The sequence below is a fragment of the Phyllostomus discolor genome, chromosome 6 (genome assembly GCF_004126475.2).
Source record: "Phyllostomus discolor isolate MPI-MPIP mPhyDis1 chromosome 6, mPhyDis1.pri.v3, whole genome shotgun sequence".
Classification (NCBI taxonomy): Eukaryota; Metazoa; Chordata; class Mammalia; order Chiroptera; family Phyllostomidae; genus Phyllostomus; species Phyllostomus discolor.
This window is the reverse complement of record NC_040908.2, coordinates 63,429,544-63,445,758: the sequence shown is the minus strand read 5'-3', so window position 1 is coordinate 63,445,758 and position 16,215 is coordinate 63,429,544. Positions and strand designations below refer to the sequence as shown.

At 37.8% G+C, this 16,215-nt stretch overlaps 1 protein-coding gene across 1 annotated transcript in view; it reads right to left on the bottom strand.

Annotated features, from left to right (window-relative positions):
* CKAP2L (cytoskeleton associated protein 2 like) overlaps positions 1-10,034 on the bottom strand; it is a 28,181-nt gene extending 18,147 nt beyond the window's left edge. The window contains exons 1-3 of the mRNA XM_028515621.2: positions 9,960-10,034; positions 8,274-8,340; positions 6,443-6,494 (exon numbers count right to left, since the gene is read on the bottom strand). Of these exons, the coding sequence (XP_028371422.1) occupies positions 6,443-6,494; positions 8,274-8,340; positions 9,960-9,990 (150 nt within the window). The 5' untranslated portion in view covers positions 9,991-10,034. The remainder of the gene's footprint in view (positions 1-6,442; positions 6,495-8,273; positions 8,341-9,959) is intronic.
* Positions 10,035-16,215: the final 6,181 nt, after the last annotated feature.

Genomic DNA, 16,215 nt, shown 5'->3' with positions numbered 1-16,215 from the left:
AAAAGGAATGGAAGACTCCCCCACTAAAAGAGCCAAATGAAATGGAGGTAAGCAAACTATCAGATATAGAATTCAAAATAATGGTTATAAAGGATGCTCAAGGAACTCACAGATAACTACAAGGAACTGAGTGAGAATGATAACTATGAAAAAGGAAATAGAAACTATAAACAAAAACCAGGAAGAAATGAAAAATAAAATTTCAGAAATAAAAAAACACATTAGAAGGAATTACAAGCAGGCTGGATGAAGCAGAGAACTGAATTAGTGAGCTGGAAGACAAGGTGGAAAGAAACACCCAGGCAGAACAACTGCACACACACACAAAAAAGACTAAAAAGATATGAAGATAGCTTAAGGGAACTCCAAGAAAACATGAAACACAACATTCAAATCATAGGAATACCAGAAGGAGAAGAAAAGGAACAAGGGATAGAAACCCTGTCTGAAAAAATGATGATAGAAAACTTTCTGAACTTGGAGAGGGGAAAAACCATGGAAGTTCAGGAAGCACAGAGTCCCAATCAAGATGAACCCAAAGAGACCAACTCCAAGACACATCATAATTAAAATGCCAAGTTTTAAAGATAAAGAGAGAATCTTAAAAGCAGCAACAGAGAAACAAGAAGTAACATACAAAGGGGCTATGATAAGGCTAGCAGCTGATTTCTCAACAGAAACACTCCAATCCAGGAGAGAATGGCAAGAGATATTCCAAGTAATGAAAAACAAAGACCTGTGACCAAGATTACTCTACCCGGTGAGGCTCTCAATTAAAATGAAAGGTAAAATGAGGAGCTTCCCAGACAAAAAAAGGCTGAAAGAATACATTTCTACCAAACCAGCATTGCAAGATATGCTAAAGGGACTACTATAAGAAGAGAAAGGAAAAGAGTGAGAGAGAGAGGAACACAGGTACAAAGGGGGAAAACATAATAAATATCTATCAGTAATAACCTTAAATGTCAATAGATTAAATGCTCCAATCAAAAGACATAGAGTAGCTGAATGGATAACAAACATGACCCACATATGTGCTGCCTATAAGAGACCCACCTCAGAACAAAAGACATACACAGACTGAAAGTGAAGGGTTGAAAAAAATATTCCAAGAAAATGGACAGGAAAGAAAAGCTGTGGTAGCAACACTCATATCAGACAAAAGAGACTTCAGAACAAGGGCCATAAAAAGAAACCTAGAAGGATACTTCATAATACTCAAGGGAAGAATCGACCAAGAAGACATAAACATTATAAACATATATGTACCCAACACAGGAGCATCCAAATACATAAGGAAAATCTTGGAGGACTTCAAGAAAGACATTGACAGCAACACTATTATAGTAGGGGATTTTAACACCCCACTGTCAAAAATGGATAGATCTTTCAAACAAAATATTAACAAAGATACTGGAGCATTGAACAATGTCCTAGATCAAATGGACTTAACTGATAGATATAGAACCTTTCATCCCAAAGAAGCAAAATGCACATGGAACAGTTTCAAAGATAGACCATATAATAGGACACAAAACAAGCCCCAACAAATTCAAGAATATTGAAATCATACGAAGCATTTTCTCTGACCTCAAAAGACTGAAACTAGAAACAAACCTCAAGGAAAAAACTCAAAAAACTAAACCTCATGTGTGAATAGCATGCTCCTGAACAATGAATGGGTTAAGAATGAGATCAAGGAAGAAATCAAAAAGTTTCTGGAAACAAATGAAAACAAACTCACAACAACCCAAAACTTATGGGTCACAGCGAAGGCAGTCCTGAGAGGGAAGTTCATAGCAATACAGGCCTACCTGAAAAAGATACAAACATTTCACATAAACAACCTAACCCTACATCTACAAGAACTGGAGAAACAACAACAAAGACAGCCCAGAACAAATAGAAGGAAGGAAATAACCAAGATCAGAGCAGAATTAAATGACATAGAGACTAAAAGAACAATTCCAAAGATCAATAAATCCAGAAGCTGGTTCTTTGAAAAGATAAACAAAATTGACAAGCCTTTAAGCAGACTCATCAAGAAAAAAGGAGGAAGGACCCAAATAAACACAATCAGAAATGAAAGAGGAGAGATTACAACTGATACCACAGAAATACAAAGGATTATAAGAAATTGCTACAAAGAACTATATGCCAAGAAATTTGAAAGCCTAGGTGAAATGGACAAATTTCTAGAAAAATATAATCTTCCAAAACTGAATGAAGCAGAAAGCCTGAACAGACCAATAACAGTAAAAGAAATTGAAGCAGTAGTCAAAAAACTCCCAGTATACAGAAGCCCTGGACCAGATGGTTTCACAGGAGAATTTTACAAATCATTTTACAAATCATTTAAGGAAGAGCTGACCCCTATCTTTCAGAGACTATTCCAAAAAATCCAAGAAGACAGAAGACTCCCAAACTCTTTTCATGAAGCCAGCATCATCCTAATCCCCAAACCAGATAAAGACACAACAAAGAAAGAAAACTATAGGCTGATATCAATGGTGACATAGACACTAAAATACTCAACAAAATATTGGCAAACTGCATCCAGCAATACATTAAAAAGATCATGCATCATGATCAAGTGGGATTCATCCCAGAGATGCAAGGATGGTGCAATATTTGAAAATCAATAAACATATTACATCACATAAACAAAAGGAAAGACAAAAATCACATGATCATATCAATAGATGTGGAAAAAGCATTAGATAGGGTGCAGCATCCTTTGTGAAAAAACACTCAGCAAAGTGGGAATAGATGAGCATTCCTAAACATAACAAAGGCCATATATGAGAGACCTACAGCCAACATCATACTCAATGGGCAAAAACTAAAAGCTTTCCCTCAAAGATCAGGAACAAGACAAGGATATCCACTTTACCACTTTTATTCAACATAGTGTTGGAAGTCCTAGCTACAGCAATCAGACAAGCAAAAGAAATAAAAGGCATCCAAATTGGAAAGGAGGAAGCAAAACTGTCACTGTTTGCAGATGACATGATAGTGTACATAGAAAATCCTATAGACTCCACCAAAACAACACTCGACCTAATAAATGAATTTGGCTGAATAGTGGGATACAAAATCAATATTCAGAAACTGAAGGCATTTTTGTATACCAACAATGAAATATGAGAAACAGAAACCAGGAAAAAAATTCCATTTGATAGAGCAACAAGAAAAATAAAATACCTTGGAATAAATCTAACCAAGGAGGTAAAAAACCTGTACGCAGAAAACTACACAACACTGAAGAAAGAAGTTAAAGAAGATATGAAGAAATGGAAGCTTATACCGTGTTCATGAATTGGAAGAATTAACACATCAAAATGTCCATACTACTCAAAGCAATTTATAGATTCAGTGCAATCCCTATTAAAGTACCAATGACAAATTTCACAGATATAGGGCAAACACTTCAAAAATTTATATGGAACCATAAATGCCCCCAAATAGCTGCAGCAATTTTCAGAAAGAAGAACAGAGTAGGAAGGATCACAATACCTGATATCAAACTGTATTACAAGGCCACTGTGCTCAAAATAGCTTGTTAAGCCTGGTACTGGCATAAGAACAAACACATAGACCAATGGAACAGAATGGAGAGCTCAGAAATAAGCCCAAATCTCTATGGTCAATTAATATTCAACAAGGGGGAAGAAGCATAAAATGGAGTAAAAATAGCCTCTTCAACAAATGGTGCTGGGAGATCTGGACAGCTACATCCAAAAAAATGAAAGTCAATCACCAACTTACACCATACACAAAAATAAATTCAAGGTGGATAAAAGACTTAAGATAAGTTGTGACACCATAAAAGTCCTACAGGAGAACATAGGCAGGACAACTTCAGATATTCCACACAGCAATATTTTCACTGATATGTCCCCTAGAGCAAGGGACATAACGGAAAGAATAAACAAATGTGATCTCATAAAAATAAAAAGCTTCTACACAGCTAAAGAAAATAGCGTTAAAATGAGAAAAGAGAACCAACCATATGGGAAAGCATATTTGCCAGTGATACCTCAGACAAAGGTGTTATTTCAAAACATATAAAGAACTCACACTACTCCACTCAAGGAATACAAAAAACCCAATTAAAAAATGGGCAAAGGACTTGAACAGACACTTCCCCAAGGAGGACCTCCAAGGAGGTCCAGAGACATATGAAAAGATGCTCAGCATCACTAGCCATCAGAGAGATGCAAATTAAAACCACAATGAGACACTACTTCACACTGGTCACAATGGCTATCATAAACAAATCAACAAACAAGTGTTGGAGAGGATGTGGAGGAAAGGGAACCCTAGTGCACTGTTGACTGTTGGTGGAAATGCAGACTGGTGCAGCCACTATGGAAAACAGTATGGAATTTCCTCAGAAAACTAAAAATAGAACTGCCTTTTGACCTGACAATTCCACTGTTTAGATTATACCCTAAGAACCTTGAAACTCCAGTTCAGAAGATCCTGTGCACCCCAATGTTCATAGCAGCACAATTTACAATAGCCAAGAGCTGGAAGCAACCTAAGTGCCCATCAGTAAATGAGTGGATCAAACAACCATAATACATTCACACATAATGTACTGGAATTCTATGCACAGAAAGAAAGAGCTCCTACCCTTTGCGACATCACGGATGGAACTGGAGAGCATTTTGCTAAGTAAAATAAGTCAGGCAGTTGAAAGACAAATACCATATGATCTCACCTATAAGTGGAACCTAATAAACAAAACAAACAAGCAAGCAAAATATAACCAGAGACACTGAAATTAATAAAGTGACAGTAACCAGAGTGGAGGTGGGAGGGGATAAGGGTGGATAAGGGGGAAGGGTTTTCAGGAATATCTACAAAGGACACATGGACAAAACCAAAGGCGGGTAGGATCAAGGGTAGGAAGTGGAGATGGCTAGGGTGGAAGTAAAATGGTGACAACTGTACTTGAACAACAATTAAAAAAACACATAAAGAAAGTTAAAGAAATACAAAAAATAAAAACAAAGTTGCTTTTTCACTTGTTAAAATAAAAGAATTGATATGGTAAAGGACAGGAGCATTAGTACTGAAAGCAATTACTCAGGAAGGTGAATTTGGCAGAGGTTTGTAGAGCATGTATTTCCAGGGGAAGACATGAGAGTGCTGGAGCCACTATTCTCTATGTTTCATACAATATTTTCAAGAATTACTATGTAAACTTGGTGAGTATGTAAAGAAAGTCTGTCACCAGAGCCACCTGGCATTAAGGGCAAGGCGATGTCCACTCTAGCAAGGCAATCTGTGGTGTTGCTGGGAGGGGGCAGAGATAGATGGTGTAGCCAGACATAGCTACAGCTGGGGTACCTCTGAGTCCCAACGATCATATCCATCTCTGACCTCTCCATTATCACTTACTGCTCAGGCATGGAGGTTGACATCAAAATATACTGTTCCCTAGTTGTTCTTTATTATGCATTAAAAAAACTGAGATATAATTCGCATCCCATAAAAATTTAAAGCATATAATTTAGTGGGTTTTAGTATATTCATAAGGTTGTACAACCATGGCCACTAATTCCAGAACATTTTCATCACCCCAGAAACAAATCCAGTACTCGTTATATGTCACTCCCTTTTTCCCTGTCTCCATAGATCCTGACAGCACTTATCTACTTTGTTTCCATAGAGCTGTCTATTCTTTACATTTCACATGAATGGAATCATACAGCATAAGGCCTTTTCTGTCAGGCTTCTTTCACTTAGCATTACATTTCAAGATTCACCCATGTCATAGCATGTATCAGTACTTCATTACTTTATTTTTTATTTAATAAATTTTAATGTTTACTACAGTTTTAGGTCTACATCAAAATTGAGTGAAAAAAAATAGAGTTCCCATAAACTCATGCCCGCACATGTACTTCATTACTTTTTATAGCTGAATAAATATTCCATTAGACCTCAAATATTTTGGGATCCTGTTCCATTCTATCTACAATCTGGCTGAATGGAACTGATGAGGAAATATGTTCTTGTTTAGCAGCATTCCAAAGTGGTTGAGACTACAAGCTATCAGCTCTATCATTTAATAGCTATCCTGTGACTCAGTTCCTTCAACTATAAAATGGGGCTACTAACGGTAGCTACCTCACAAGGCTATAAGGACTCAATGAGTTAATACAAATGAGAAAAGTACAGACACATAGTAGGTGTTCAATAAATGTTAGCGATGAAGAAACCAAAGTGCACTTAAAGACTTTTTTTGAGTTATCAAAATTGAACTATAATACGTTGTACTTTTCAAAAAACAGTTCTGTCCCTATGAACTGTTCTAATATTTATAAAAAATATTTGTGCAAAACATTTTCTTTAGGTTGCTAACATCTTTATTATTTTTATTACTAACCATACAAAATAGATATTTTTTAAAAGTCTAATTTCTACTTACATATTTGGAAGGCAGAGGATTTGGGCAATTATTCTTGGCTTTTAGATAAGGCCTATAAAAATAAAAAGACAAAATAAGATTAATTCTTAGTACAGAAGGATCACCAAGACCTGGGATGTATAGTGATTAAAAATGAAATTTAAATCATTAAAATTTCTGTATATGGTAAAATAATTCAAAACAATATTCAGTGAAGTCTCCTTATTCTCCCTTCTTTAGTCCCATTATTCTTCTCCTCGGAGACCATCACCGCTCTTACCCACTTGTCTGTGATCCCTTCAGAGAAGTCCTATGCAGACACAGTATTCTAACAATGTCTTTTCTTTATATTTGCACAGTCTTATTAATTGCAACATCATTCCTGGAACACTGCAATGTGCTAGGCACTGAAGATACAATACCAAATAAATTAAAAAAAAAACAAAACTTGTTTTAAGTATCTTCAAATAGTGAATTCTCAGGGGAAAAATGCTATAATTTAAAAAAAAAACCCAGGCATATATAATATCTAGCTAGTGAGACAGAAAAAATTTGGAAGGATTTAACCTCCATGGATCAAAGGCAATTGCAAGGCTAACAGGCACTTTGACCATGACTTGATGTGTGTTTCTCTCAGCTTGAATGTAAGCCCTGGGAGGGCTGGACTGCTTTGTCTTTTTTTTTCATCCTCACCGGAGGACATGCTTATTGATTTTAGAGAGAGGGGACGAGAGGGAAAGAAATATGCATGTGAAAGAGAAACATTGATTGGTTGCCTTCTCATATGCACTCTGAGTGGGGATGAATCCACAACCTAGGCTTGTACCCTGACTAGGAATAGAACCTGTGACATTTTGGTTTACTTGACAGTGCTCCGACCAACCAAGCCACACTGGCCAAGGCAAGACTGCTCTATCTTGTTAAGCACCATGTCTTCAGAACTAACAGTGATATATTACTGTTAATAAATAAACAGTAATAAATCTGTTGAATAAATTCACTAAGTTTATTTAATCAAGGAAATAGAGTTGAATAAAAACCCAAAGTAAAAAGAAACTAAAATAAAGGATGAAAGCTAACTGTGTAAAAACTCTTTTTGTAAAAAAAAGTTTAGCAACCCAGGTGGGCAGAAAATCTATCAACGCTCAGAAGAGGGATAAATAACATGACAAAGATGGCAAGATGTTGACAAAAGATAAAAGTGAATTAATCATATCATGTCCACCTTAAGAGTAAGTGCTAAGTCAGTGATTTTTATCCAGTATGCTGCAAGAATTTTTAAAACATGCAGTACCTGACTATTTAGTCAGGAGCGCTGACCTTTTTTACCTTAGATTGTCAAATAAAAAAATGACAACAGCCAACACAACAATAGCTGTCTGGTGAATAAGTCAGCTGAATGAGTCAAAACTATGCCTATCTTTTTGTTAGATTGGCGAAAAATATACTTTTTGTTGTGCTGCAGAATCTTAGTAATTAGTGTATATGTGCCATGAGAGGAAAAAGGCTGAAAATCGCTGTGCTCTGAGAATGACCAAAGAACACCATCAGGTGGAAGGATGTTCATGTGCAGCTATGGCAGACTGAATGTTGCCTTCACAAGAATTACTTTCCCAGGAAAAAAAGCAGGGACAGGAAAAGCTTCCACCATGGTAGGTAATATTGTAGATAGATTCCTCCCTCCTTCCTTTGGAGACTGTCACAACAATAATGCTTAAATCTTTGTCAGTATATTAGCTACTGCCCAGAGGCTTTTGTCATGCTTGAACTGAAATGCCCCCTTGACAGGGTTTTAAATAGCTATAAGCAACCAGGGCAACAAGAATCACATAACTGTGGGAGACAAACTCACTTGCTGTTTTGGCACTTCAGTTTTCCCTTGGCTGCTAGATACTCCTGGAGCTTTCTCTGCCGCTCTTCTGAAAAATAGGCAAGCAAACAACAGAACTTCAGCTTGGGATTTTAACCAGTTCATTTATATTTTAAAGGATACACTTTCACTAAAGATTTCAGCTTTGGACCATGCCTCCAAATTAATATCAACATTAACCATATCATTTATATGCCAGGTCCCATATTAAGCTCTTCACACTTACAGTATTTACTCTAATTTGCACACCAATCCTGTGAGGTATTTTACTGTCTGAAATGTAAAGAGGGTAAATGATGTGCCCAAAGTTACCCAGCTAATTTGTGGCAAAGCCAGTATTTGAACCCAGGTTTGTTCAACACTAGAGCCCTTGTTCGCAGGCACTGTTCACAACTACAACACATGCTTGCATGAATCAGTTCTGTTACTGGTTCACCTGAACTGGTGAGCTAGGTCTGATTTTATTATATTTTTTCCAACAGGGATGATGATATTTGCCTACAAACCCTTACTTGGTTACCTTTGGGACTAAGAACAAAATAAGCCAGGTTAGGGAATTCATGGTAAACATCTATATGGTAATTTTCTAAGCAAGGCTTGAGAGGATGAAAAGTCAGTATTACTGTTTTCAAGTTTCAGTGCAGTAGTGGAGATAAACACAGCAATAATTACAATACAAGGCAAAAAAAAAAAAAAAAACCAAAACCTAGGTGCCATGAGAGGGTGAAAGAAAGAATTATGGGAATTTATAGGCAGGGGCAGAGGGGAGTAGGTGGTTGGAAAAGGCTAAAATTCAATAGCTAAAAAAAAAAAAAAGAAGAAGAAGAAAGAAAAAAAGACTACAGGGTGTAAATCTGTTCTCCACCTCACCTAACCAGAGCTGCTCCGTGTCCCCCTCTGATGCACACGGGTATTAAATAATAAATCTGTTGAATAAATGCACCACATTTATTTAATCAAGGAAATAGAGTTGAATAAAAACCTAAAGTAAAAAGAAACTAATATAAAGGATGAAAGCTAACTTTGTAAAAAAAAAAAGGTTTAGCAACCCAGGTGGGCAAAAAATTTATCAGTGCTCAGACGAGGGAATTTATCAATGCTCACGGGAGCCAGACAGCGCCAGGCAGTGGAGAGCTGGGGCTGTGGGGTCTGACAGGCCGGCCGAGACCCCAGTTCTGGGACGTCTGGCACATTAGCAAAGCGTTGCTGAGGCATAACAGGGGGACAGAAGTGCCCAACTTTACGGGTCGGGTCTTTAAGTGAAGCGCTCGGGCGGTGTCGTAAACAGACGTCATCACCTACACGGTCCAAATTCAGGAGTACCTGGGGGGTGCGCTTCCGGGACCCACACCCTTAAAGCGGTGGCCGGATCCACCCCGGCAGCTGTGCAGGCTTGAGCCGGCAGGGGCTACTCAGGGCCGGGGGTGGTTGGGGGACTCCTGGCTCCACCTGGACTCGCAACCTGGGCCAACCAAGGAGGGGACCTTGACGTCCCTGCAGAGCTGCTACGGGACCTGCTGGGAAAGTGTCAGCGGGATCCTGGTACTCCCTGCGTGCAGATGTCTCCTTTGGGCCTCAAACACCCCGATCGTATCTCCGAGACAAGCGAGGCAGCCCTTAGCCTCTGCAGAGACAGCCCGCTGCACCCCGCTGTCCCAGAGCACTCACCCGTAGCAGCCGCCAGCGTAGACCTCCCCATACCGACTCCTCTACAGCAGTTTATCTTCAAAGGCCGCGCCCGGAGGTAGGGATGCGCCCTGCGTCCGCTTGCATTGGCTGCCAAGGGTTTGAAACCGCCAATAGGAAGCAGGGGAGGGCGGGACAAGAGAAAATAATTAGCTTTGTGGTTGGCTCTATTCAGGGTGTGGTGATGCTAGAGCTTCCGGTAACAGCCCTGCTGTGTAACCTCTCGCCTGTCAGACTCCCCCCAAAATAGAATAAATCCCAAATAGATGCAGAAAAAGCATTAGACAAAATTCAGTATGTATTCCTGATTAAAACTCCCAACAAACTGGGTGTAAAAGGGATGTCCCTCAATATCATGAGGGCCATAAATGACAAGCCCACAGCTAACATCACTCAAAAGCTTTCCCCCTAAGATCAGAAACAAGACAAGAATGACCTCTCTCATCGTTTTTATTCAACATAGTACTGCAAGTCCTACCTAGAGCAATTAGGCATAAGTAAAAGGCAACCAAATAATAAAGGGAAAGTAAAATGGTCGCTATTTGCAGATGACATATTATATGTAGAAAACTCTGAAGACTCCACCAAAAATAAATAAATAAATAAATAAGTAAATAACATTAGTTTCAGCGAATTTGCAGGATAGAAAACCAATACACGAAAAACCAGCTTCATTTCTATATACTGACAACAAACTATCAGAAAGGGAAATTAAGAGAACAACTCCATTTACAATCGTATCAAAAAAGAATAAAATACTTATGAATGAATTTAACCAAGGAAGTGAAAGATCTGTACAATGAAACCTATAAGTAAATAAAAAGATAATCAGTGTTCATGGATTGGAAGAATTAATATTGTTAAAATGTCTATACTATCCTAAGAGATTGATAGATTCAATGCAACCCCTATCAAAATTTTAATGGCATTTTTCACAGAAATAGAACAAACAATCTTGAAATTTGTATGCAATCACAAAAGACTCCAAATAGCCAAAGAACTCTTGAGACAGAAGAACAAAGCTGGAGTCAATGTACTTCCTGTTTCAGACTATATTACAAAACTATAGTACTCAAAACTCTATGGTATTGGCACAAAGACATATAAACCAATGCAACAGGATAGAAAATACAGCAATAAACCCATACATATATGGTTAGTTAATTTTTGATGTAGGAGTCAATAATATACATTGTAGAAGGGATAGTCTCTTCAATCAATGATGTTGGGAATACTGAACAGCCACACTCAAAAGAATGAAACTATACCCCTACCTTACACTGTACACAAAAATCAACTCAAGTGGATTAAAGATTTAAATTTAAGATCCAAAGCTATAAAACTCCTTGAAGAAAACAGGGGGTAACTCCTTTATGTTAGTCTTGGAAATTATTATTATTATTTTTTTATTTGACACTAAGACAGAGGCAACAAGCAAAAATAAACAAGTGAGACCACATCAAATTAAAAGGTTTTCTCACAGCTGAAGAAACCATTGACAAAATGAAAAGGTAACAAATGGAATGGGAGGAAATCTTTTCAAACCATCTCTCTGATAAAGAGTTGATATCTAAAATGTATAGAGAACACACACATCTCAATAGTAAAAAATACAAATAGCTCAATTAAAAAAAGGGCTGAGGAACTGAATAGACATTTTTTTAAAAAGGCCATACATATGCTAATTGATACATGAAAAGATGCTTGACATCACTAATCATCAGAAAAATGCAAATCAAAACCACAACGAGATATCACCTCACATATCTTAGAATGGCTGTCGTAAAAAAGACAAGAGGAAACAAGTGTTGGCAAGGATGTGGAGAAAAGGAAACCCTTGTGTGTTGTTGGTGGAAATGTAAATTGGTATAGCCACTATGGAAAACAGCATGAAGACTCCTAAAAAAATTAATAATAGAACTACTGTATAATCCAAGGCTTACATTTCTAGGTATGTATCAAAAAGGAAGTGAAAACAGGATATTGAATAGATACCTGCATGCTCATGTTTATTGCAGCATTACTTACAATAGTCAGGCTATGGAAACAAACCTATGTCAGTGGGTGAATGGGGAAATAAAAAATATATTATAAAATATGTATATACAATGGAATATCATTCAGCTATGGGAAAGAAAGATATCCTGATGTTTGTGAAAACATGGATGGACCTTGAAGACATAATGCTAAGTGAAATAAGTCAGACAGAGAAAGATAAATGCTGCATGGTATCATTTATATGTGGAATCTAAATAAAAGTCAAATTCATAAAAACTTTTAGTGTAAATTGTTATTCTGTTCTGCAAGTGTACATTCATTTAAAAATTTAGAAAAAAATATAACAAAAGCCCTTATAAATCATTCAATCTCTCAGAGGTAAGGATTTTTAAAATTTTGATGTATACCTTTTTATAACCATTTAAATGTAAACTGTAGGTATTCTATTAGTTTTTGAAGATTTTGTTTATTTATTTTTAGGGGGAGGGGAGGGGAGGGAAAAAGAGAGGGAGAGAAACATTGACATCAGAGATGAACATCAATTGGTTTCCTCTCATAGGCCCCCCAATCTGGGACCCACACCAAAACCCAGGCATGTACTTGGACTGGGAATCAAACCAGTGACCTTTTGCCTTGCAGGATGATACCTAATCAGCTGAGCAACACTGGTCAGGGTGGTTGTATGTATTTTAAATAAAAACAGTGTCACACTGTAAAATGTTTGTAACCTATTCTTTATACCTGACAATATATGGTGAAGAAAATAAAAAATATGTCCACCAAATTACAGATGCCACAAAGCTGAGAGGAAAAGCCAGTGCACAAAGAAAACCAGAAACTCAGGCAACCTAGATCTGAGACCAAATTAAGAAGATTAAATTTAATATGGATATATTTAAAGCTTGAACTTAGCTTGAGAATTAGCCTAGGTTTTAATTGCCTACAAATACTATATGAATCAATAATGTCACTTGCTTTAAAAAAGCTAATGTCACTTTCTAACAAAAGCATGGTGTCTAATGTAGAAAGAACAAGATTCCACTTTGGGTTCTACTGGTATAACCATATTTTGAGTACCATACATAATTCTGACCAATAAATTTTATGAAAGATATCGGCAACACTGGTCATGACTCAGGACAATTTTGACAAAAGTATGTGGTTATAACACGACTATACAGATTTGGACTTCTGGCCATGATGGAGGCATAGTTAGATGCATTTTGCCTCCTTGCACAAACAAAAGGAGGATAACAATGAATTTAAGGACAAAAAATAACCAGAACTGCCAGAAAATTGAACTCTATGGAAGTCTGACAATCAAGGAGTTAAAGAAGAAACATCCATCCAGACAGGTAGGAGAGGTGGAGATGTGCAGCCAGGGTGGAAAGGACTGGTGGAAGGTGGTGCCTGGAGGACTGGGGTGGGCGAGGCAGTGGCTGGTGGACCTGGTGGTCCCACATTTGCATGTGGGTAAACCAGAAGGAACAATTGGGGAGCGAGACAGACCATGCAACAAAGGGTTCCAGTGCGGGGAAATAAAGCCTCAAAATCTCTGACTGGAAAAACCTGTGAGTGTTGAGGTAGTGGCAGGGACTCCCAGCCTCACAGGAGAGTTCACTGGAGAGAACCACAGGGTCCTAGAATGGACACAAACCACCAGCCCCTGGGAAATAAGCACCAGAACAGCCAAATTTGCTTTTGGGTAGCAGCAGAATTGAGTGAAAACCAACAGAGAGCTGAACAAGCAGAATTGTTCCCTCTTGGACTCCCCCACATACAGTACCACAACACGGCCACATGGGTTGCCCTGCCCTGGCAAATACCTAAGGCTCCATCCCTTACTACATAACAGGTACACTGAGACAAAAAAAATGGCCCAAATGAAAGAATAGATCAAAGTTCCAGAAAAAATACAACTAAACAATGGAGAGATAGCCAGCCTATCAGATGCACAGTTCAAAACACTGGTAATCAGGATGCCTGCAGATATGTTTGAGTATGGTCACAAAACACAGGAAAAAGTTAAGGCTATGAAAAGTGAAGTAAAGGAAAATGTACAGGGAACCAACAGTGAAGAGAAGGAAACCAGGACTCAACAGTTTGGACCAGAAGGAAGAAATAAACATTCAACCAGAATAGAATGAGGAAACAAGAATTCAATAAAATGAGGGGAGGCTTAGGAACCTCCAGGAAAACTTTAAATGATCCAACATCCAAATCATAGGGGTGCCAGAAGAAAAAGAGGAAGAGCAAGAAATTGAAACCTTATTTGAGTAAATAATGAAGGAGAACTTTCCCAATTTGGCAAAGGAAATAGACTTCCAGGGAGCCCAGGAAGCTCAGAGAGTCCCTAAGAAGTTGAACCCAAGGAGGAACTCACCAAGGCACACCATAATTACCTTAGCCAAGATTAAAGGTAAGGAGAGAATCTTAAAAGCAGTAAGAGAAAAGGAGACAGTTACCTATAAAGGAGTTCCCAGAAGAGTGTCAGCTGATTTCTCCAAAGAATCCTTATAGGTGAGAAGGGGCTGGAAAGAAGTATTTGAAGCCATGAAAGGCAAGGACCTACATCTAACATTACTCTGTCCAGGAAAGCTATCATTTAAAATGGGAGGACAGATAAAGTGCTTCCCAGATAAGGTCAAGTTAAAGGAGTTCATTATCACCAAGCCTTATTACATGAAGTATTAAAGGGACTTATCTAAGAAAAAGAAGATAAAAAATATGAACAGTAAAATGGCAACAAACTCATAACTATCAGCAACTGAATCTAAAAAAAACAAAAACCAACTAAGCCAACAACTAGAACAGGAACAGCATCACAGAAATGGAGATTATCACATGGGGAGTTATCAGCGAGGAAAGTAGAGAGGAGGTGGAGAATGGGGTAAAAGGTACAGGGAATAGGAAACACAAATGGTAGGTACAAAATAGGGGTAGGCTAAGAGTAGTATAGGAAATGTAGAAGACAAAGAACTTATGTGTAGGTGCCATGGACATGAACTAAATGGGGAGAGGGGAGTTCAGGTGGGAGGGGTGTGCAGGGTGAAGGGGCATAAAAGGGGAAAAATGGGACAACTGTAATAGCATAATCAATAAAATATACTTAAAAAGGGGAGATTTGTCTTTCCTCTCATCATTTTGGAAAGTGATGTATAAAGACCATCATAAAAGAAACAGACTCCAGAAAGTTCAGTGCCTACACTGTTCAACCCTATCATGGTGAGCTTCTTACCCTTCAGGCAGGGGAGATGACAACTGCATGGACAAACACAGTGTTCACCATGTGCTTCTCCTCTTTCTCTGATGTCACTTTTAGGATTTTACCTACTATACACCTGCTGTCTTCCAAATCTATATCTACTTCTAACTTCTCTTGAGTTGGGCAGATACATTATCATCTGCCTATTCCACATGTGTACTTGGGCATCCTGCCAATAGCTCAAATACATGTCTAAAACGGTACTCCTCATACAGCATCCTGGTAGTGAGAAGAACTTATTTCTACCAAAAGTACTGATTGACAGAATCACTCACCCATTCTCCAGTACCAGGAAACTGAGTGTGATCTAAGACTATTCTTTTTCCATTATTTTCCACCTCTAATTCCAAGTTACCTTGATTTTAACTTTTTCCTATTCAACATGTCTTGTGTCCATGCCTTCTAAATGCATTGATTACTTATTAATGTGGCTGTGTATGTGTGAATTTAGGTGGATACTATACATTTATGCACGTGTTGTAAGAGCATAATGTGAGCTACTAAGGACATTATCATTCTTATTGCCATTTATGACACTGGCTAGCTAATAAAAGGGAGAGAAAAACCATAAAACCTTGGTTTGGTTTTGTAAAGTAATACTACAGTTATTTATGTGAACTTTTATCATTGCTCCTAGTTACTATGCAGTAAAATAATGATTCAGACAATAAGTAATTATGTGTCAGATTTACTTTTTTTGTGATTGTATTCAGTTGTGATTGGTAATGTATATCTTCATTGTTGACAGTGATGTAACATTATGGTTTGATTTCAATTTTTAGAACCTAGAAGGAACATTACTTATGTTCTGAAAAAGAAAGTTTAGATAACATTTGTTCCGCAGTTGCCAAAGTTAAGTTCATTCCATTTTAGCTAGCAGGATTTGATAAGGTGGAATTGAATGGCACATGAGTGACAAAGCAAGTTTAAAGACAGAGGAGGGGAAGATTTTGGCCAATTATCAGCTCAAACAAA